Source organism: Siniperca chuatsi, linkage group LG12 (genome assembly GCF_020085105.1).
Source record: "Siniperca chuatsi isolate FFG_IHB_CAS linkage group LG12, ASM2008510v1, whole genome shotgun sequence".
NCBI lineage: Eukaryota > Metazoa > Chordata > Actinopteri > Centrarchiformes > Sinipercidae > Siniperca > Siniperca chuatsi.
In genome coordinates this window covers 26,646,833-26,671,779 of record NC_058053.1, presented here as the reverse complement: position 1 = coordinate 26,671,779, position 24,947 = coordinate 26,646,833, and the positions used below count along the sequence as shown (strand labels likewise).

The 24,947-nt window shown below is 42.3% G+C and overlaps 1 protein-coding gene across 1 annotated transcript in view; it reads right to left on the bottom strand.

The window, feature by feature from the left end:
* Positions 1–3,414: 3,414 nt before the first annotated feature.
* The window catches only part of vwa8 (von Willebrand factor A domain containing 8), a 72,400-nt gene continuing 50,867 nt past the window's right edge, over positions 3,415–24,947 (bottom strand). Inside the window, exons 38-45 of the mRNA XM_044216782.1 lie at positions 19,370–19,478; positions 19,027–19,183; positions 13,917–14,025; positions 10,139–10,264; positions 9,361–9,519; positions 7,179–7,277; positions 6,465–6,703; positions 3,415–5,199 (exon numbers count right to left, since the gene is read on the bottom strand). Coding sequence (XP_044072717.1) covers positions 5,091–5,199; positions 6,465–6,703; positions 7,179–7,277; positions 9,361–9,519; positions 10,139–10,264; positions 13,917–14,025; positions 19,027–19,183; positions 19,370–19,478 — 1,107 coding nt within the window. The 3' untranslated portion in view covers positions 3,415–5,090. The remainder of the gene's footprint in view (positions 5,200–6,464; positions 6,704–7,178; positions 7,278–9,360; positions 9,520–10,138; positions 10,265–13,916; positions 14,026–19,026; positions 19,184–19,369; positions 19,479–24,947) is intronic.

The following is a 24,947-nucleotide window of genomic DNA, read 5'->3' as shown; positions in this document are numbered from 1 at the left end:
GTACATTTGGGTTTCCTGGGTTTGTCTGACAGATTCCCCTGCCACCTGATGTAACTCACCTCATGATCAGTTGAAAAGTCCGCCCCTTGCTTCACCCAATAGTCCAAGACATATGGCTGTAGATCAGATGATACAACTAAACTGAACACCTGTATGCTTAAACATGGAATTTGTTATGGACAGTCCACTACAAGCACAGAAGTACAATAAATAAAACACTACTCAGGTTCCCAAGTGGAGTCCTGAGGAACACCACGTAAAGACTCCAAAAACTCCAGATAACCCAAAATGCTGTTTAGCACAAACAACAGGCTGAAAAGTAAGAGAGTCAAGCCCCAGTCCCCAGAAGTGAACCCAACTAGATATAGTTGGTACCTTCCACCTACCGTACTAGTTTTGGCTCCTTCCCCATAGAGTGATGACATTACATGTGCCAAGATCCAGTTTTTGGAGCCAGGGATCAGTACAAGACCCTTACTTAGACTACCACCCAGTTGGCAGCAAGATCCCCTCCCAGGCCTTGTTCCAGGAGGGGGCCTTGGTTTCCCTGATTTGGAAGAGGTTGCTTTTTCCTGAAGGCATTGATCCATAGAGGCCTTTGAATCACTTTTAAGTCTGGCCCCTCACCTTGGACCAAATTGCCTTGGAAGACAATAACAGAAGCTGTTGCCCCTGACAACACAGCTCCAAGGTGTCCCCCCCCCCCCCAATAGGGTGGCAATTCTCAGAGGGGACATACCCTAACTACATACTACAAACAAGAAATTTAGGGTAAAAGAGTATACTGGAAAAATTGTATTATTCAGACAGTGAAGCAAAATAAAAAAAAATAAAAAATTCTGCATTAATTTCAGCATGTAACACTGACATATTGGACTTTGAGTGTAAAACTGCATCATCAATACAAGGTGAACTTGGATGATGTGCTGACATATGGTCTTGTAATCCTCTCTTTAGAGCAGTTTGTTTTTCATCACTAGCCCAACTGTCTGACTGGCTGCCCGCACATCTGCGTGTCAGCATTTCTGTGTGTCAGGTGCTCTGCCACTCTGTCTTTGGGTCTGTCAGCGCCACAGCTCATAAGGCTCCTCTCAAGATTCAATGTGCAACTCAATTAGGATTTGACAGGGGCAGGTGTCAGATGGTCATTCGGTATGTGTGTGTGTGTGTGTGTGTCTGTGTGTCAAAGGTGTGGTTGTCTGCCAGAGCCTAGTGGGATCTCTTTCAGCCCAATGAGACTAGTCTCTCTGTCTCTCTTTTTTTTTTTGACCACACACACTTTCTCTCCACAGACTCAGGCACAGACTGATTTTAACAACCAGCCAGCCACACACACACACGTACGCACAGACTAACCACATGGTGATTAGTGTGCACAATTGACTCTGAACTATTATTACTGCCTAATGAATCTGCCATAAAGCTTTGGGACTGCCACCAGCTGTCTGTCTATACCACCACAGGGGACTGAAGCCCTTGTGTTTGTGTTTAGTTACCCTTACATGCTCACTCAGATATAACAGTATTGGGGTGTAACTTTCCTTCATGTCTGTGTTGTATCTTGGTGTATGTTATTAGGCTGACAGTATTACATTCTCCTACTTAAAAGCTTCCTGTACCCTTGATTTCACTATTTCTCATCACCAAACACTCACACATGGCTGCAAACACACGTGCAGCAATATGCACATACGCAAACAGGGTAACTGTTTGCGTATGTGCATATAAGCTACACTTAACTTAACAGTTCATGCACTAGTACTTTATACCATATTATTATCATCAACCGGTAAACCCACTTTGTACTTCACACTTATTTTATTTTATACTTATACCCACTTGGTACTTAATTTATTTTCTGACCTGTATTATAGTGGATTATATTTTTTTTTGCTTAGTACTTCTCTTCCTGTGTGCACTGACGTGACAGTGAGCAGCTGTAGCAAAAGAGTTTCCCCTCGGGGAAAGTATTTCTGATTCTGATTCTGATAACTCATAAAACCACACGCGCTATACACGTTATCGAGAAATTTTCACATCTACTGACCACATGTGAAATATGCTATAACATGTAACATTCCTGCACTGTGAACACACCTCTAACATAAAGGCCTGCAAGTAACTGACGGGCTGGCATCAATCACCCAGCTACAGCCAAATGAACACACATGCTCCTGTTTCTACTGTTCAGACAAACACTAGGACAATCACTCTGCCCTGTCTGTCCTGCTGGGCTGGCACTAGATCGGCAATCAATCACACTGACCAGTCAATCTGTCCCAGTGGTTTCCCTCTGTGGTCTATACAGGGATCAATCATGCTGCAGTTTAGCCCCCAGTCAACGCATGAGACGGTCATACTTATTATGTACTGTATGTGTGTTTGTGTGTGAGTGTTAACACAGGGTCCAGACTGAAATGTGATGACATTAGCCAAAAGTACCCAAAAATAGTTTGCCTCAAGTGTTGCACATTATGAATCATCAACTAGATTTTCTGCTGATTTTTCCACAACTGCAGAAAATGTGACTGACTCATACAATATGTGAGCATGCAACAAGGGGACACACAAAACAAACACACACCTAACACTGACTAAGGCATGTAATACCCTGCTAGTCTAGACGTCTTATCTCTCTGTTGTAATCAGATTTTTTAGAATAGGCAGACCAGGTGTGCATTGTAAGTAAGTGTGTGTGTGTGTGTGTGTGTGTGTGTGTGTGTGAGTGGGTGCCTCAAGTCATTTTAAGAGTCAATTTGTCATTACAAATCCAGGGTGATAAACAGTGTGTCAATAAAGTGGCGTAGTACGGGAAGCAGGGCCAGACAGGGCCAAGGCAAAGATTGTAGAGTAAATAATATAACAATGCAGACATACAATATAACAGATAATAATATGAAACATTTTCATTTAAAAGTACCTGTTTTACCATATACTGACTTAACTGCCAGTTAATGAGTTTTCTGATATTTTGACATTCTGAACGCCACGAGTCAGATTTACTTTTAATGTAGGCTAGAATAATCCTCTAGCCTACAGGAAGAGATCTTTTAGTTTTTCAGAGGTTCGTTTGGAATAAACAGAGGAAGCAGTGACTGAACACATAAATAATCTTCAGAACCCTTATTTCCAGAACAGTGAAGGAAGAGCAGAGGACAGTATCTGACTACATTGTGAAATCTTGAAGTTATGAAGAGTTGAATAGTATGTGTTGAGTTGTGTTGGCTAGTCAGAACAGTGAGGGTGGGCTGGGTGATTGTGGTTGAGTGAACAGATCATTACAACACACGGAAAAAGTGACCAAAGGAAGCTGAGCGGTCTGTGATTCTATTCAGATAACCCAGTGGGTTTTTAAATGTGATTAATCATGTAATAGTTAGATAACACGACAAAAACTGGGGGGAATCAACTGAGCAATGTTAACATGATTTTATTAAAATTGTGTACATTACTTTTAGATTTTTTTTCACATGAAATAATAACAATGTACAATTAAATAAGACTAAAGACATTCAAAATGTATTTGATTTTAATATGCTGCTATACACACTTTAAATGCCTACATACCCAAACATGAAGTCTCAACAAGCAAACATATAATGTAGGCAAACGTCTACAGAGACACTAGTCCAGTTTTTGCTATGAAGTCACCTTTGCTCCTTCCAACGCATCAGCAGAGTGAGAGAAAGAGCAAGAGAGAGGTTCAAAGGAAAACAGAAGTAGGTTAATAAAAACAGGGACAACCCTCTATCAGAGAGGGATCAATGGAGACTGAAAGTTAGACAGGCTGTTCTATTGATCTCTCTATTGATCCTATCAGTCAAATATAGGCGTGAACACGAAGTATGACAACCAGGGGCGAAACTGACATGGTATTGGATGCACGTGGCTGCAAGTTGGCACAGACAGGGAGAATTAACCTGACTGCACAGCACGATGTCATACATACATACGATAAAGATGATGTACACACACAGCTCTGTGTGCACTTAATCTCTTAACACGCACAACTATGCACACACTGACGCAAAGTCAGATGATTTTCTACTGATTTGCCTTGCAGCGGCAAAGGTGTTTGTGCGTGTGTTTGAGAAAGAGGAGTGGGAGGTCTGGCAATGAAAGGCGATCTCAGATTTCTTGCAGGACTGAGACAAGCAGGGGGGGGGGGCGTCACAAGGTCCAGCAGCCAGGAAGGAAAGGGCTTGTGCATGTTGACATAGATGCTGTAGGATAACACACACACACACACACGCACATAGGCACACAGCATGAGGTTGTGCAACAGCGGCTGCCTTTAAAGAACGTGCAGTCAGGCGGGAAATTCCCTGGTCAGAGTCCCAGCATTCCAAAGGAGCCAAGTTATTGCTACTCGCCGCGTCCAAGTGTCGGTCAGGTGGCGCTTTAGTGTCACCCTTCCTGCATGTGTGTGTGTGTGTGTGTTTTTCAGTGTGACAGGCGATAAATGAGGAGGAAGTCCAAATAAGTGATGCTGTTTCAAGTTCATAACCCTCCCCTCTAAGTAAAGTTGCTCACAAACCAAAACAGGACAAGGACGTATATGTGTGTGCGTCAGCGAGCTGTCGGCCAAAAACACAAGAACAACAACAGGTTCGGCTGTGTGTTTGAGCCCCACATGGGGTCTGAGACAGGCTCCAGGCATTCATAATGTCACTGCAGTTACCCATGCAGTGCGTGTCATTCCACATAGGCTTTTTGCAGACCACATGGTACAGTACCTGTTCCCCGAGGGACATTACGAAGCAGCTAAACATTATTTAACTCTGTCACGCTAACACAACACTGTCAGATTTTGACAGACTGAAGGCTTCTGTAAAATAATAAATATAACCGTCTTTCCCCTTCGGGCCTGCACACAGGCGAGCCCTGATACAGCTCAGATAAAGTTATATAATCTGATACAGAAAGTGGGTTAAGGACACATCGTGATGAATCACTGTGCCAAAGTCAAACAAGTTCCAGAGCTTGCAGAACTAATTGAGTTGTACTGAGATTGAGATTTTGAAGGTGTGTGATAAGACGTGAGTGTATGTGCTCGTGTGTTAACGTGTGTGTGTTTGTTTGTGTCAGTCTTAGGCACTGGACAACATTGTAGATGTGAATATCTGCTGCAGTATTTGGGGGATATGCTTGGTGTCCATGGCAACAAAGGATCTCCCTGCTGGAAGGGTCTTCTGGAGTCTGAAACAAAGAAAAAAAAGATAGAAGTTTGAGGTTAAACAGTGGGACTGAACTTTAGCAACAGAATCGTTTCCCAAAATAAAAAGACAGACAAGTACTTGTTTTCTGTGGGAATTGGTACCAGACATTTGCATTGACATAGTTCAGTGTGTGAATGAAAGGCCTGTCATTCACATGGTGGAGCTTAAGAACAAGACAACACAGCAACTTCCATTGCGTTTCAGTCCTTTGTTTGAACCCACTACCCCTGATGGCACTCCTTCTTTCTTTGTTCTTTCATTCCCCCATTTGCTTTCACATTAGTAGTTTGTCCTCTAAATGAGGACACACAAGCATGGACAGTCAACAGGGATATAAACAGTCCCAAAGTGTCCTGACATAAAATTACGCCTCCCCATAACTACGTTCCTATGCTTGCGTCCTTCCATGACAATACAGTATATTGTTCTCATTCCTCTGTCCCTACTTTCTGACTTGAACCCGCAGACTGTATAAAGTTTAAACCTTTACAGTTCATTTCTACAGGTCCATGGCTTCTGGAGTTAAAGAGTAATTCCTCCTGTGTCAGAGGTCTCTTTCTTTGCACTCGCTCTCTCAGCTATTTTCTTTCTCTCTTGCTGTTCCTACTCTTCACATGAGCCGTCACGAGCTGTGTGCAAAACAGGTCATTGTCATTCTGAAGGTCCTTCAACTCATGACTGCATTCTAACCCTGAAGCCAGCGGCTCCTCAAAGCGGATTGAAGAGTGCACTTACCTCTCTTTTGTCCTTTCTGCAAAGCTCAGGACTTAATATGGGATGTGCAGGAACATGAGTAGGCCTCACCAAAACTAAATTGGACATTCATTGTTCTATTTAACTTTGAAGTCTAGTCGTTCTTTATTGGTTTTGGATGTCCGGCTACAGTCTAGATGAACTTTGAGTGGACTATCTTTTGCAGGATCCTTAAAATTGACTAGATGGCTACTTTTGTTACGTGGGATGTTGATGTTCAAATAGTCATTTTGAGTTTGTACTTCATCCAGTCTTCTGCTCCGCCTTCATTATTACTTCTCCTCCACCTTTTCCCTCCTCTCTCTGGCATATTTTCTTCCCCTTTCTCTCATCTATTTTTCACTTAATTCTTGTCATCCTTAGCCTTCTTTGGCTTATGCTCTTTATTTCTCCCCCTTCACTTATCCTTCCTATTTCCTCCTTTGCTTCCCTTATTTGCACCCTCTACTTAACTCCACCAAGATGCCCCTACACCCATCTCCACCGCCTCACCTTTCGGCCTGATCGCCAAGGGATCCAATGAAGATGGCAAAGGCATTGACCTGCGGGTCAGAGGTCAGGACTTGGGCGAAGCGCTCGGGCCGGATGCCATAGCGTTCAAGGTTGGCATCGCTGAGCACCACCACAAAGTGCTCATCGGCCTCTTCTCGTGCCAGCTCCTTAATGCTGGCGTCTGTGCCCTCCAGAGTGTAGTCGCCGCTCATGCAGAACTGAGAGTGGGCATGCATGGTCTGCAGAGTGGGGGAGGAGAAGAAGGAGGCGGAGGAGGGAACAAGCCAGAGAGAAAAAGTTAAGTTCAGTCATCCCTGACCTCACCCTCACTGTACATTGTATTGCACAGGTGGAGAATCTGTTTGTGGTGGCTGATCCCGGGACGTGGGGGACTGGCGGCTGCAAACAGCACTGAGCATTGAACTCATAGGGCATCTTGCAACTGTATATTTAAGGGTCAGTTCACCCAAGTTACAAAACAACATATTTCTGGCTAGATACCACTAGTGGAAAGTGAAAACAACAACAACAAAAAAGCTTTTTTGCCGCATTGCGGCCACTTTCCAGTTAATGTTCTTTTAGCTGCATTTCAACACAGAGAAAGAAAGAAATACAACCACACAAACCATTGTTTTCAGTCTATTTGGGTGGGTATATATGGGAATAACCGGTGTACAGTAATAAAACATGAATGGACTGATTATGAATCTGTACCTTGAGGACTTTGAGTCTCTGTTTGTTATTCTTGGGGACTTTGTCCGCTCTGACCAGCTCGATGTCGTAGCCGTCGCCTGAGTGGCCCACTATGTCGTACTGTGTAGAGAAACAGTTTAAGGACGATAACATTTGACAAAGACGGTACAAAGGTAAAATGTATCATACCTTGTGAATATAAATGGCAACAATGACAATATTTTATTGTTACACAAGTCAACATTTTGTGTAAACACCCGTTGTATCATCCTCATGCAGCCCCTAGAACAGTACTTGGGATGAAGTGTAAAGACGCAGGTGTGATGGCGCAGAAACATCACATCGTAACTTATACAAGGCTATCCTCGCTCTAACCTGCACCCACTACAGTATATTAACTCTGTCAAAGGTGTAAATGCCTCGGCCATCCTTCACAACTGGCTTACATAAACTGGGTCAGCCTGGCACTGTGGGCTCCACTCCGCTATTTCAGGACCCAGGTATTACGTATATGGGCTACTTCTAATAAGGGCAGTTATGACTGCGGTGGTCAAAGGTATGCGACTATGTGTCTCATCTGTCCATATCGCTGTTGCTGGTTAAGAAGCATGCTTTTTCAAAATGTTATCTTTTCAGATCGGAGTCTCTTTTTTGTACTATCCATTTTTCGGTTCTTTCAGTTTTAAACGGCCCAGTTACCAAGAAATCCTTGAATTTAATTTAAATATAAATATGTTTAAAATAGCTAAAATTAAAGTTCAGAGTTTTTTTCCCACAACACTGATTCCGTTTCATTTTTGGCTTGTAAATGTGGGTCTGATGGCTGTAATAAATAGGACATGAAACTATAAAGTGACAAATTCTTAAGACTAGTGTTTCATCATGCCATCTCTATTTGCATGCACTAATAGAAATCCTGAATAGATTTGTGTGTTTGACCTACCACCATCAATTGATGTCTTACATTGTAAAACACACACACACACAATGTAAGACTGCAGGTAGCACGGGCAAGTGAAGGTGTGTATGTCTTATCAGATGCACTTTTATGTAATGGGTGTTACACAAAGAACATAATTACACTGACATGTGATAAGGTACACTGAAGTGTGTGTGTGTGTGTGTGTGTGTGTGTGTGTGTGTGCGACACTGATATGTGATCAGTATTAGGTTGGGTTGAGTGTCACTAAGGGGCCAAGAAGTCTGTCTCCCTTCAACGTTTTTACACACACTCATGTCTCCCTCTGCCCCCTTCTCTCTGCCCCTCTCTATTTCACTTCCTCCATCTTTTGCCCGATCCTACTTTCCTTGCTAAGATGGACTTATTTTCCATTCCCGAATGGCCCGTGAAATGTGTCAACTGTTAAGTTTTCTTTGCACAAGCTAATGTGGTCAAAAGTTTGACAAAAGAGCACCAGCGGCACGTAGAACTAGACAGTAGCAGGCGAGTGGTGAAGATCACAAGGTTATTCACCACCAAAAACCTTTGTCATTTACACTAATGACAGACTGGCTGAAAGCCCAGCACGGTGTGGCTGTCCTTGACCATGTCAGAAGCTACAACACAACAACTCCTTTACATGGCAAACAAGTGGCTCAGGGACCTGGCTCAAAAAGCAGAAGTCATCTGCTAAGTTCTCACTATGACCTCAATAAGTTTTGATTCACAAGACCACTAGGGGGGAAAGTGGAATAACATTAGTGGAGAAAGTTTATTGACCCAGGAGTTATCCAAAGAAAGTCTCATACTGCTAAGTTGTGTGAAATGAATTTCATGTAAGAAAGAAAGGCTTGGTTGGTTATTATTGTTTATTTCTTGGCTAGTGAACTGATACTTAGTGCTGTGGGTGGAAACTTGATAACAAGTAGTTCCCAAAAGTGATATGGCTTGAACACATATCTCTCACATATCATATCTAGTTCATATTTAGACAAAAATGCATGAGTTCTAAGTCTTAAGTAAAGAATTGGTGAGGTCAGATTAATTCAGAAAATACATGACATATGAGATTAAAGTCCTCTTGAATAGGCCTACACATTCGTTATATGACGTAATATGCATACATGGCTGCTATCCATCACCTGATACAGTGAGGAAAAGTAACATAGATGATAGCGGTGGGTTGAGGTTGTACAGTAGAAATTGTGTCCTCGGTAACATTACATTTCAGTACATACATGTGATCTGGTGTGACGTTCTCACCTTGAACTTGTGCTCGTAGTTCTCTAGAGCCTCCATGACCATACACACAGCCTCCATGGAGCGCTCCAGCCTGCCGTCCACGCCGTTGAAGCGGTACATGCTGCCCGACACGTCGGCTAACACCCGTATACGCTTGGGCTTCTGCTGAGGGCTGCCCAGCTGTAAACACACAGGGTAACAGACATACAGAACATTTTCAAAGAAAATCAGCAGTGACGAATGATGAAATTTAAAGAAAATACAGACTTTGGAAAGTGTTTTGTGGAATTTGGTGTAGCTTACTTAAAAATAACATTCAACACAAGGACAGGATTTCAAAACTGGTTGCAATTATTTCAATGTAGACCTTCAAGCCAGACCAAAAATATGCAATGCTTGGAGTTAAATAAGGTAGAAAAACATGGCATGCATATTATGGTTAGTTTGTGTTTGTATAATTAGTGTCTATCTCAGTGCTGTGTGTATGTATGTGTGTGTGTGTGTGTGTGTGTGTGTGTGTGTGTGTGTGTGTGTCATACATGACAGCAGAAGAAATGACTAGAAACTGTGTGTGAGCTTGAGCAGAAACACAGGGTGTAATAATAATCTCACACACACCACTGGAATGTATCATCTGACAGATAAAGGTCAGAATTATGTGTGTGAGTCTGGGAGTGTGTGTGTGTGTGTGTGTGTGTGTGTGTGTGTGTGTGTGTTGCTACAGATATTTAAGCCACACTTAAACTTTTCCCAAGCCGCACCTCCTAACACACACACACACACACACACACACACACACCTCTGGGTCCAGCTCTCCCCTGCGTTTATATATAGCCTTCTCTCCAGTCAGTCCATCAATGATTTTAGCATCATCCAGTTCTCCCAGAGCCTGGTTCTTCAACCACTGCCGCTCCTTTCCTTTAGCCTGAAAAACACACACACACACACACACATATAGACACACACAAAGTTTGAGTACATGTTAGGTACCAGTCAGCCAAATAAATAAACACATTTCAAAATCTGTCTGGGGAGGATGATTTCATTTTGGTGGGGCTTTCAGAGGCAACAGATTGTGAATAGAGGAAAAAAAGAACAAAGCCAGACAGTTGTAATTCAGGCTGACACATTGTAGACAACAAGCAAGATTTACAGTACATACAGTATGAATATACTAAAAAGGAGCTCACGGCCAGTTGCACGTGTATACATTTGTCCCCCCACCACCACCAACTAGCACCTTTCCTCCCACCAGCACCCACTGAACAAAAGAGGCAGGAGTTTGGGGTCTCTTTGAAGCTCTGACCCCGTTTCTCAGGATGTCACTTGACTTTTTGCTGTGGTCACTTGGAAGGAGAGAGGAAGAGCAACATCTTTTTGCTCCCTGAGGAAGAAGAGCTCCTTTACAGAAAAGGAGGCTAACAAAAGAAGGAACACAATCCGCTCCTCCCCACCCACTTTGGGTCACACACTCAGTCTTCACAAAAGTCTACAGCGATGATGTTTAATTTCAGGTGTGTATTGAGATTGTGTCACATAACACATGACATGCGTACGCACAAAATAACATAGATTGGCCATCATGTCACGCACAGCACATGATTTAACATCACTGATAAGAACAGACATGCATAACAATAGTTAGCATTTGTTTGTAGATAGATATGTGCGTACTAGTGACCATAATGTACACATAACTTTAGATGTACAGTATACATTGTACAAAAGGAGAAAACACGAGTGTGTTAAATAAGTTGTATCACGGCAACCATGAAGAGCTCCTCCCCCCCATTCTGGCAACATGTACAGTACAATTTGTGCAGTCTGGACGTGTCTTTATCAAATGTTTCAGAATCCCTCTTAAGAATTGCACTGAAAGTTTAACTAGGACTAAAAACTTCAGAGTACGACTGGATACTTACTTATGAAGCTTCCTAAACGTACTTTCAGAACGGAGAAGTACTACTCCTGGCAGAGAGCGCGATGCTGCTGTCTCAGCCACAAAGTAGAAATTACGATAGTGTATTGATGTTTTTCTGATAGTTGTGGTTTGAAGTATTCATGAATCTTTTTTGAAATGCAGAAAAAAGCATTTCTCTTTTATGTGTAGGCTTTATGAGTACAGGCAAATAAGTTAAACAGGTTACATATGCAAAAATATGATGACAAAATTGATAGTGAATAGTAAAGTAAAATATCCTAGTCCGCCTCGTCCAATCACACTGTTTTACAAAGCCTATAACAAAGCTGTTCATCAGTTCACATTGAGTGGTGTTAACCTGAGGCCCTGTAAGAGCAATTAAATATGGCTTTATTATTGCCGAAATCGATGGTTGTGACAGACTCCCCCGTCGCCAAAAAGCGTCCGGTTGCGAGGACCATGGCTTCTGTGGAGAGGCAACATGTGCTCTCTTTGTTCATGGAGCAATTGCATCTTGCACCAGGTCAGTCAGAAAAAATTATTAAGTTTTTGACGGTCACGGTCATTAAACTTTCCCAAAATAGAACTCCTAACAGGTTAGGACACCTCTGGAGCTCTTCTCAGTGCTCGCAAAGATAAGAGCAATTGCCCTGGTAAATAAAGCTGAAAAATGCTTTTATGTCCTAGGGCCCTAGGAAATAAAAGCATTTTTTGATAGTATGAGCCAGTTAGGACTGATTTCATACTCTGAGACACTTGATAAATACGAGCCCAGGTGTTTATATCTGGCAAGCCAGTCCATTGTTGAGATAAATAGACAGGGGTTTCCCTTGGGGAGACTGAAGTGGGTGGGAAAAAATACACTACAAGTTTATTGAAAGCTTGCCAACTATGGTTAGGTGTGTGTGTGTGTGTGTGTGTGTGTGTGTGACTCCTTAAATCACTCTTCAGGTATGATAAAAATAACATGACCTCACAGCGTCACGCCTGCTGGGATTGGTACAATCTCCATCGTCTTTACAGCGGGAAAAAAGCCCAGGGCTACAAGGACAAATACAAACAATAACCAACGTTCATGTTCAAAGCCAGCGCTGGGACGGCTGCAAACACCTGGATGGAAAACACAAACACAAACACACACACACACACACACACACCCACACCCACACCACAACATATACAAATAGAGTTTCACACCTGGACAGGAGAATAACAGAGCAAGGCTTAGTGTCGCTGCTCTGTAATCATTCTCACATGCTACATGATTTTCCTCTCGTCACATGGAAACACACACACAAACACACACACACACACACACACACACACACACACACACCCCAAACCCCACTTGAATGCATCAACACACATTTCCCCTAAGAAGCTCAAACAAAGGGAGGAAAGGCTGAACCAAAATAATGAAACGGAGACAATATTGCATCCTGGATTGTTAACCACCACTCAACCAATCAGGGTGATCCTTTGGGACAGCGCCCCCTCCTTCCTGCCCCAACATCACATGTGGGTTTGTATGAGGTCAATCAATTGTCATCTACCAACTTTATGACCCCATGACTTTCTGACTGGCCAGGGTCAGCTGGACTGCAGTCCTTACTGTCTGACAGTACAGTAAAAGCTATTTTATCTAAAGCCACAGTTTAGTTGGATTATGCTTAAACTGCTCAACTAAACTGACCTGAGCAGGCAGACCTGCCATTGCAAACAACTGTTTAAACCAGACACGTATACTGAAATTCCAATAAAGTTATTAAGGTTTCCAAAAATACCAAACATCAGGCTGGATTTACAAGAAAATGTCTACAAAACGATAAACAACACATGTAGATTTTGCATTTGTGTTAATCTTGGAGTTAAATATTTCTCTCATTTCAAGCGTGAGATGAAGGCAGGGCAATATTTCAATACTATTGTACAGATTGTGTCTTATGATAATATTATCATATTGTGTTCTCAATTTACAATTGTTTTTGTTCAAATTAATGACTCCAAGCAAACTGTAATTAATAACAAACAAAATGAGTTAGCGATGCTCTGATGTAATGCATAATGGTGCAATACAGTTCATTGCATTAAACATGTCGTGATATATACTATTTCAACACTGAACTGAATCAGTTTTGATTAGAAATTCAGTTGTGCTCTACCAAGCTAAAAGTAATCTCAAAGTGATGCAGATTTCAGGCTTGTTGTCTTCAGAGCTGTGACTTGCAAAGGAACATTCCCGGGAATTTTTATTTTATTTTATTTTTGGCACCAACTGATGACCAACTGATCACAGCTACAAAAGGAAAGATTAGAGGTGACGCCTGAAATTGTAATATAGTAAGTAATATTACTGTCAGTTAAGTTGTCCATCTGTCGTATATCATGCATAGTGACAATAAGACACTTCTGATAAGATTTTGATTAGGATTTAGAATTTGATCGATGTAGAAACTGTGCAATTGTGTAATATTTTCAAAACTTCACTGACTGGTTTCACTCTTTCCTTCACTCATGAAGGGAAGAGTGAGGCTCTGAACAGTCTGCCCAAGAACTTTCATGGTTGTGCCTTGTTCTACAGTGTTGAGGAATATGTATTAATCAAGACAAGTAATTATGTTTAAAATAAAGAACTAAGAGTGACAGTAAAGCTAACCTGTAAACTGTCCAGGATGATGCGTAGAGACTGAACTTGTCTCCTGACAGCGTTGGAGAAGCGCTCGTACGTGGCAGCATCATACTCGCTCATATCAATCTCCTTCAACCTGAGATGGAAGGACACAAGAAAACAAAGAGGGAGAGGAGAGACAGGGTGTAATAGCCATGACTTGATATGTTTTAGGCAAACCACCTATGGTATTTAAGCATACAGTATGTTGGATTTGTAGTTTTTCTTTTGACTTTCACCTTCAAAGGGCTTTAACAGACATGCACAAGCCTCTATTTTTTATTATTGTGCAAATCAGGTGACTGACAGGCAGTTTAATTGAGCACAAGCAGGTTTCTTCTTACTGGCATCCATGCAGTAACCCTGTGGCTCTCAGTGATATCACTTGGGTGGGGAGTACACTAAATTTTGGTGTCAATACAAATCAAGTGACACCGGGCCAATTTGGTTTAAAAGTATGCACAGTTGCATCTGTAGACATCTCAGTCACTGGTCCGCCATGAAATACAAACAATGCAAGGACCTGCTCATATAAAAATTGCTCTACAGTCCAAAACCCCACAGGATAACTTTAAATCTGACTGGCCAACCAAAGGCACCAAAACAGGTTTGTGCATTTAATCTGCATTTCATAATTTGAGTGACACATTTCATCGAATTAGCGTACTTTGATTAAATCTTGAGACACTATCTCAAGGCTGTTGCAAAAGGACACGCTGGTGAGGTAGATGACACTATATTTGTTCTTTTTTTCCTCTATTCACAGTCTGTTGCCTCTGAAAGCCCTACCAAAATGAAAGATTCTGAAATGTGTTTATTTATGTCACTATATGTCGAGTCTCTGAACTTGCTCAGGACCTCCCATTCTCACACACCATCACTTTATACATTTATTGCAAAAGCAGAGGGTGCTAGTGCAAGCATGAGCTACTTCTTTCTTCTTATTTCCATGGTTTTAACAAAAGAATTGCATTTTTCATTTCAAAAACAGGCAAGTTTATGGGTGCAGCCACTAACCTAATGCAGCTGAGCAGAATAACAGCAGCATTTCTTTGTGTGGTAAATCTGAAGCTACTACCTGTGCTACTGTCTGTGTCGGTCTCTTGATTTTCCAAAAGGTCAGGTAGATAGAGAAAGAAAGAGTGAAAATAGAGCTCAGCACACCTGTGGACAAACTGACACAGGGGTCAGTGTTGTTAAATATGGAGCCCCTTTTGGGTGTGTGTGCATGTGTGTGTTCTCTCCAAAACACACCTGTGGACATGACAAGACAGGTGGGCCGTGGCCCCCAAGCCGAGTTTATCAGTATAATCCCACTGTGCAGGTACTTTAGTAATGCTGACACACACAGACACAGAATCCTTCTCGGGTGTGGTAAGTGTCCTACCTGCACCATGTTTGCACAGACTGATGTGTGTGTGTGAGTGTGTGTTGGAGAGAGACAAAGAGAGCTGAGGGAAATCTCTGCCAGGTGTTTGAAGCTTTTGGTGACAACCAGACCATAACCACCACAGAGACACAGAGCAGTGACTTCAAAACGCAGGTAGGGCTTGAAGGATGGTAGAGAGGCTCTGACTTTATGTGTCACAGCTTGCAACAAACCTGCGTGTGTGTTATGTGCGGGCGTGTATGTGTGAGACTGGTTGCATGAGAGCAGAGTCAGACGGGTGTATTGTGTAGACTGCACTGGCATCAGCCATGCAATCAAAAACACCAAATACACACTCACACACGCATCCACTCACTCAGAGGACATCTACCAGCATAATGTCTGAATCTGGAATGTAATTTCAAAAATCTAAAATGAAGGGGGGAAAACTGGCAAAAACAACCTGTGAGGAGACACACAGTAAGTGCTAAAACAATCTTATATAACAACGAGAAACGATTAGTACAAATGTGAAAACCTATGATAAGTGTATTTTGGTGATATTGCATCTAGATTCTGACTTCATCACTCCCTGTTGGGTCAATCTTAAAAGCACAATAAGAGGCCAAAGAGCGACAATGAACCTTCTTCCACTTGAGTGGTCAGAAGACTAGAAAGGCGCTATACGAGTACAGTCCATTTACCATAAATGGATGATAGAGTGGAGGTTAGATTGTATTGTAGCAGAATTGAATTGCAGCTTAAACAGACCGCCATATTAGAGTGTAGTAGCACATTCTGAAGTTGGGTTAGGGATAACTTGTACTTATGGCTCATTATTTTTCATTCATTTATCCATTATCTATACCCACTTATTCTCTGCTGTTATCATTGTCACCAGTCTATCATAGGTCTAACACATCGACAGACAACTTCTCACACATTCACACCTATGTGCAATTTAGCATTTGCAATTCACGTAACCTGCGTATATTTGGACTGCATGAGGTAACTGGAGCCCCCAGAGAAAATCCACGCAGACAGAAGAAGAATGTCTCCTACAAACTCATTTTGGTTTCTTCTTGCAGCAGAAAGCATATAAACCTTTGAATGCATTGGGACATAAAAAACAGGTAAAAATCCGTTTAAACTGATCTACAAAAAAGGATAAAAAACAAAAAATAGAAATGATGAGCCTTACTTGTAGTGTCCCGACCCTCCAAGCAAACAGTCAGCCAAATCTGACTCGTACAATAGCTGATAATAATATGAATTACTTCCTTTGATGAATATTAAACATGTATGTTTGATTGTAGCCCATTCATTTGTAGTTTATTGGCAATGATTCTCATGACACACAATGCACTGTATCACACTCACATTATAGTCCAGTTATTTTCGACCTGCACACACAGTCTCTCTGTCTGTTCCTCTGCATTCGCACAACATCATGTCAGCCCACTGTCCAAAACAGTACATAGCAGAGTGGCTTCCTCCACACATTCCTAGGTGTGCGTGTGTGTGTGTGTGTGTGTGTGAGGATGCGTGAGAGTGTATGTGGTGAGCAGACACTCTGGCCAGTGGCCGCAGCTATTTTCTTCACATTCCTGAACCTTGACTTAAACGGGAGAGAGAAAGAGAGTGAATGGAAATACAGAGAGAGAGAGTCTGTTTTGGCTGAAGGTGGAAACGGCACACTGAGATTTCACACACAACAACCACAAAAACAAAAGGACTTTGGCTAACGCTCCCTGAGATACACACACCACACAAACAGTAGCCTTCCATCCACAAGTCCTGCCTCTCCCAGGGCAGAGACAATGATGCTTTTCTGTTCAAAATATTTTGTTCTGATTTTTTCTAGCAAATTATGATGCATTCAATTAGAGAAACAGAATGGTTAACCAAGAATTTGCTTTTGTACTTGTTGGTTCTGTCAAACATCTGTACATCACTACCTCCCACAATTGTGGTTGCCTTGCTATTTGTTTGTGTATTACAACATTTCCATGAGCATTTGTGTATTGTAATAAAAGTATGAAATATGGTTAACACTGAACAATAACAACTTATCCAACACTCGTCAACACTTGAGCAATGCTTTTTTTTATGGGTGTGTTCCTTTTACATTTAGGAAACGTATGGATTCACAGCTGAAGGAAACTCACCTTATTCTCATTTATTTATTTTGTATTTTATTAAACATAACTACCAACTCCAGAAATGTTTTTCACATGTTGATCGACAAATTTGATCCTCGTTACATTTACATTACGTACAGCACATACTTCACTATGGAACTAGACTAAAATAAGGAAGGAAGCAACAAGGAACAATGAAACTTAAATGAAAATAACTGCAAACTTTCCTCCTAAAAAAGGGATCTAAATGTGTGTGTGTTTTACTCATGCTGGTGCCTTTCACCAATGACTTGTAGCCGGCAAGCACACGACCACTAGTGGAGCATCTTTTGTGTCTTGAAGTGAGTGAGTTTGGTGTATCCGGGTACATTAAAAAAAAACAACTCCACCTAAAATGTAATTTTGCCCCACCTGTCAAACACACTGAGAAACAATCTGATATGTTAATGTTGACTTAATGTAATGTAAACGTTTTAAATTCATTCATTCTCGACCTTCAAGAATGGTATGAACCCAGAAAAAATGGGAAGGTTGGCAGGTAAAGAGACACACCTAAACATATCCAGAGAAGTGTGAGTATGTACTTGCTCACGTGGGTGTTTCATGCTTTAGGCATACCTAAGCCTGTTTCAGGTACTCGAGGATTTATGGACGGATCATAGTTTGATTTGAAAGCTAAGCAAACAAAGGATTGTGCGCCCACATCGGTGAATGAGAATGTATGGAAAAAGCCTGACAGAGTTGACCGGTGAAATTAATAAAGCAGCCTTCTCTGTAGGTATTTCTGTGGTGTGTGCGCACCTGCTGTGTTAAAGAACAGTCAAGTACAGTGACAGCTACCTGGAAGCAGGGCCTCAGCATGTAGCTACAAGATTAGTGGGACACTGATAGACAGGCAGAGGACAGGGAGGGAGGGGAAGGGTGTCAAAGAAGAAATTTAGAAAAGCAAGTGAAATGAAAAGAAGAGACAAAAAAACGAGAAGAGAGAGCAGAGTCAGAGAGGTTTCGCTCTTGGTGTGAAAGAAGCCAGTGTATGAGAAGGGCCATGCAGGAAAGGGGGAGGACGAGGGGGATGGGGGAGAAAAGAAAGTTAAGAGAACGAGACTGTTTGAAGCAAAAGAGAACAGAGACAGCCTTCATGGTTGAGCTGGTCAAAGGGGTACCCACCGCTCTGAAGCGAATGTGTGGAAGTGTAGAGACACACACACACACACACAGCCTAGTGGAATCTTCCATTGCATTCATGCATCCAGTCGGGGCACTGCAGCCTGTGGCTGTTTGCCCAGGATGGAGCACTATACCTGGGTTGGCTGACTGACCAGGAAACCCTGCAGCTGGCCAAAACAAAAAGGCCCACACACAAATACACACACCTGTTCCACATTTCACACATCAAACACTTCAGTTCTGGGTAATTTCCAAGCGTGAAAAAGACCAAAATATCTGTACATCTCCACACAGTTTCCCACCTGTGGAGCAAACGTGTTTGGATATGGGTCATTGGTTAGGACGGACCATGCATTCCTATACTGGGGAGGCATTTTTTTAGCATGTGATCACTGAATTTTATATATTTAAAGCAACGTACCTTTCTTTGAAGGCTTTTTCACCCATTTCACGGGCTGCTTTGCGGACCTCTTCTGGAACTGCATCTTTCTCAGCCTGGGAAACCTGGTAGACCTTGTGTCCTGCATCCAGGCGATAGGGGCCCCCTTTGCCACCCAGCCCTGCCGTGTCTCTGCCGCCTGCAAAGAAACATCGTCTTAGGGATGAATCACCACTAGCACACCACTGTTGTCTCATATATACACCTCCTTACATGCCATCAGTCATAGTAATGTATATTAAAATGTCATCACAGGTTTTAATCAGCATTTGGTGCACAGATGGAATTTGTGCATATTGCTGACCCAGTAAGGAACACTGGTTACCTGTGCCTCCTGCCCACTGGTTTCCCCCAACGTGGGGATCGTTGTTGGGGTCGATCTTGCCATGTTTTGGGGCAGTGACATCCAGGCCGCTGTCCCTTTGGATGGTAATCTGAAAGGAGAGGAGCGAAAGATGTCATATGGGTCAGTTTTGAAACATTCAGCAAACATATAAGTGCAGACTCTCACATACATCTGTGCAGGTGCTCTTAGCCTCTGACGTGAGCTTCAGACAACTGATGCCCTAGCTTATAAGGCTTAAAGGGTCAGTTAAAAAAAAACATATTTTCTACACATCACTAGTGGTTTCTTGCCATGTATATAGTCTGGTTTTCCAGGAACAATGCCCCGGTTACTCTGGATAATCCACAGACTTAGTATGTGAACAGTCACAGGAACTAATTATAGTTCCTACTGTATGTTAAAGTAAATTGCTAACAGACCACTGCTCTATCATCCCATGAAGTGGAACAATATTTCACACAACAACTCTTGAGTGTTACTGTAGTTTTTCATTTTGATACTAAATAAGTCAGAAGTCAGTATTTTCCCTTTTAGATGCTGTTGAGCTGTCACACTAAGCATTTATGCATTTCATAAAAAGATATAAGTACATATACATAGCGTTTAGCCGACTAGTTATTGAATAACATTCCAAACCACTCAGGGAATCCAGTTTCATCAGAAAAGCTGCAGTATTAAAACACTCCCTGGGAAAAGATTCAATGAAAACGCATTGGGTCACAATTGTAGTAGTAATTGCACTTTGCCACTAAAAGATATACCAGATTGTACTTTTTTCTTTTCTAAGCTCACACAACTTCTCTTGAAACCTCCTCTTTGCGTTCCTGATGTATTGAATTAGCATGTCAATCAGCCATCAAAACACCCAAACACTCAGCTACCCACCACACAGTCAAAGCGTTAAGAGAATGGACTTTCTACCTCTAAGGTCTGAGGTTTCGGCAGGATCGACAGAATAGGCTCTGTCTTTCTCTGCGGGAGAGCGAAGGAGTGGAGACACAGTGAGGTTAAGGCTTTGGATTTTTAGGTCCATCTCAATGGCACCATCAGTGCCAAAATCAGCATGCCGGCTCTCACGCTGAGGCAGGGTGGCCGGCCAGAGTCTGGCACGCATGAAGGAGATAGAGAGGAAGGGGTAGTTCAGTGGGAGACTAAGTGTATCCCCTGTGGTTCAGCTGCATTCTTACATACTGCAGGAATTAGAATGGTATCTGTGGGGGATGAGGTTTTGTTGTTAATTGTGGCTGTGCGCGCAAGTTATTATCTTTGCTGTTTTTGATTTTTGCTTGGTTTGTCATGGTCTGAGCGGTTGAACTGGACCTTATCTAGTAGGCGCAGCAGTCCAGCTGAGATGGACCCCTCCTCTCCCTCTGCTGACCCACTGTCCACACCTCAAACTGACACACACAGCGGAGCTCAGAGCTCAGGCTCTGTTCTCACTTCTACATGAAGCTGCTGTTTCAGCAGAGCTCTCTATATTTAGCGCAGATTAGGAGGGTCAGTCTGATATAAACCATGTCAGATTACCAGGACAATATGATACTCATTGTGGGAACCAGCTCATATAGTGGACCTACTGTGTCATGATTCGTGAATTGGACACAATGTACTTTATTGCTTAAGCAGATTCACACTAAATTTATAAATTAAAAAACTGTGCCTCTCAACATTTATCCATAGACCATCCAGCAAGTGTGTCTGCTGTTTTCCATCTCTGCCTCCACACCTGAAAGCGTGTGAGTCATACACTGCATACAGCAAAAAACAGCGACAGAACATGGGCTTTGCTGCACACATGCCTGTCCCATGTTGGGAAACGAGGGTGTACACATGATGCAAGGGAATGTGGCTTCAAAGGCTTAGCTGTAACGGCTATACATATCATTCTCACTGAGTGTTAATGAATGTGATTACCATCACTTGATAAACACCGCACACACTCTTTTCCCCTGCCAACACAGCACCACTTCCGTCAGGCCTGTGTCTGTGCATCTGCTGGGCCCTGACGCCCATTTCAAGGGTCATGGAAATCTGTCCATCAGAGAGGAGGATGAGCTATCAGGATTCCAGTTTCCTGAACACAGGCTTGTTTCAGTAATCCACCCTTGTCATCACACTGTATATAGATAAAACTCTCTTGCTGGTGACAACATAACTCGTGAATGTGTCTTCATGCTGGTAATGGACTCTGGCTCAGTCACAGCCAATAAACGGGTGACTAATGCTCTACTTTTGGTTTCAGAAAAATGATGAGTGTCCATTTTGGGCTCTGAGTAGCTTTTAGAGCTGCCACACTCGGTTCAGGTTCCTACTCTGGTTGTCATTTGGGCAATGCAGCTCAAGGATGGTGTGTGTGTGTGTGTGTGTGTGTGTGTGTGTGTGTGTGTGTCAGTCACATTACGATGTCCCATCAGGGATCCTGACAGCAGGACCATCAGTTTCACTACATGAATACTATCAGATAGGAGAAAGATAGGAGAAAACTCGCATTTCTTTCTGATAAAATCACCTACAGTAGCTTCTGATTTTCCTGCTCCAAACAAATGCCAAGACTATGGTGCGCAGTGAACCCATCTTTAGGCTTAAAGGTCCAGTGGGTAGGATTTAGTGGCATCTAGTGGTGAATTTGCAGATTGCAACCATTTGAATACCGCTGGCCTCACCCTCGCTTTCCAAGCATGTAGGACAAACTATGGTGGCCACAAAACTTGCAAAAAATGTGAAAAGTCCTATCTAGAGCCCTATCTTGGTTTGTCCGTTCTGGGCTACTGTAGAAACATGGCGGTGCAACATGGCGGCCTCCGTGGAAGGGGAGCCGCTCCCTCTGTAGATATAAATGGCTTATTTTAAGGTAACGAAAACACAGCGATTCTTGTTTTCAGGTGATTATACACTAATGAAAACATACTCATAAATATTATATTCCATTTCTGCCAATAGCTCCTCCTAAATGTTACATACTGGACCTTTAAAACAACCCTTCAGAAAATAATGGTTGATGTCACATACACTGTGTCCATGTTTTTCACAGTTTTGAAGCGTGTGAAAACATCCCAGGATATAATTGTTGCTATGTTGCTGTTACCACTGGTCCTAGTGGTGAGCAGTAAGCCAAAGATAGCACCTTAGTCCTGAGACTGAGAAACAGAAAGAAAGAAATGGAGTCAAGGGGAGTGTGGAGAAAACGTAATTTTTATGACTGTGGGAATCAATGTTTCTACCCCACCCTCCTCGCTCAATGAGTTTTTTTCCCTCTCTCTTTCGTTTCTTCACCCAGTGTCTCTCTCTCCGTCTCTCATCTGCGGTCCACGCCTCGCCTTGTAGGATTAATAGCCTCATAAATTTCTGATTCTCCCTTTAGACGCCTAAAGAAAGAGAGTGATTTAGGAGTGATGGCATCTGTGTGTGTGTGTGTGTGTGTGTGTGTGTGGGTGGGTGGGTGACATCACACATGTGCATGAGCCCACTTTTGAGTGCTTTTTTGGGAGTTAATGCATGCCCCTGTGTGAACTTGGGTGCATGCTGGTGTGTGTTGGTATAAATGCATGCCTGTGCATGAATGTTTGAACATGTGCAAGTGTGTCTAGAGTATGAGCGTGTGAGTTATTTCATGCCTTTTATTTTTTGGGTTTTGTATTGTAGCTTATTTATTTGAATTATTATGTACAGACCCAGACTTGTTTATAATCTGCTGAGAGGGCTGTGAAGTAATGTTGATATATTGTTGTATTTATTTCTGATGTACAGAGTTTGAATAAGCTTTATTAACTGAGTGAATGGTAGGGTGAGACATTGTCCAATGAAGACGGTGTAGTCCCTCATTCGTCCAGGAGTGTTCTATCGTAGAAAAGGTTTCAGTCGAAGTCATCTGGACACTGTTTTCAGAATCAAGACGTTTCGGCTCCCATCCGGAAGTCACTCAATTGTGAAAAAATTGGACGGGAACTGGAAATTTAAGCTACTCTAAGTTACATAAGCCCTGTCCAATGAAGCACTGAGGTAGAGACTGATCTTGTTAATACAGTAATAATAACTTTCTGAGTGACACTGTAAGCACTGGTGTTGATTGTATTGCATTGTATTTTATTGTATTATTGTTTTTAATTAATGTTTTTGTGTCATTCTTTCTTGTATGTCAGATCTGCCGTCCCCTATTGTTTTCTGGCTGCACCTCCCTCATCACTGTTAAGTACCTGATTAGCATGTGATAGGCGTGACCAAGGTGATAATACACTGTGATAGACTTTGGGCAGATTAAATCTCAGACCACCATTTCTATTCAAAGAGGGGTTCTCTTTTTTCACAAAAATGGCTTCTTTGACACCCCGTTCAAACCAACTCTTCTCTCTACTTAGAATCTTCACCTCGCTGTCTTCAAATGTGTGGTTTGTAGCTTTTAGATGCAAATGCATGGCGCTCTGCAATCCCGAGTTAGCGTGTCGTCTGTGCTGATAAAGTCTTTTGTGAAGCGGCTGTTTGGTCTCGCCTATGTACCGTTCTTTGCAGTTTTCCTCACTGCACTGAATGGAGTAAACTACATTGCTCTGTTTCTGTGTGGGTAACTTGTCCTTAGGGTGAACGAGTTTCTGTCTTAAAGTGTTGCCTGGTTTAAAGAAGACAGGAACATCGTGCTGTCTAAAGATCCTTTGTAGTTTTTCAGACAGTCCAGATACATAAGAAATGGAGACACTGTTCCTTCTTGGTTCTGTTACACTTTTGTCCTGTTTTTTGGCTCTTTTAACTTTGTTGATAGCCCAAGTAGGATAACCACAGGCTGAGAGTGCACTCTGGACATGCCTTTCCTCTTTCTTCTTACCCTCTGAGCCGGTGGGCACTTCTTGGGCTCTGTGTTGTAATGTTTTATTTGTGTAAGTTTATGAACCCAAGATGTACTGTGTGTACGTGCAGGTGTGTACGAACTAAAATGTAGTAATTTGTTCTTGAATTATGGCATAAAGTGTTTGATGTGGTAACAAGTCTTGCCATAACATGTTACTTGTTCCAAAATGTACATATTTCAAGGTTAATGTTAATGTTAATGTTAACTACTGCAGCTTACAGATTGTGGCACAAGTCTGCAGACGATTTGAACTTTGAAGGAGCAAGCAAGTGTAGATGTGCGTATGAGTGTAACTGAAAAGCTCGCTTCAGTCGGGCAAGGGCGGGGGGGGGGCAAAAAGGTGGCAGGTGGCCAATCAGGGCAGTAGATGGAAAAACACCCAGACATTGACATACAGGTGTAAAAACAGCCATATTGTAGAATTAAGTGTCAGGTTGAGTGACTGGATATATAAGAATGAAGTGCTATGAACGTGATTATATTACGCTGGAAACCTGCAGACACCTACTTGGCACCAGAAGCACCAGTTAAACAAAAGCCATGTGTTGTGTGTGCAGACAGATAATGACTGATGTGTCCTGTGCATCTGTGTGTGTGTATTGATGATGTCATCAGTGCTGTAATGGGACAATGTCAGACTGAGAGGAACTATTGAGTACTGAAGACCAGACAGTCACGCACACCTGCACACACACTCGCTCACACACACACACACAC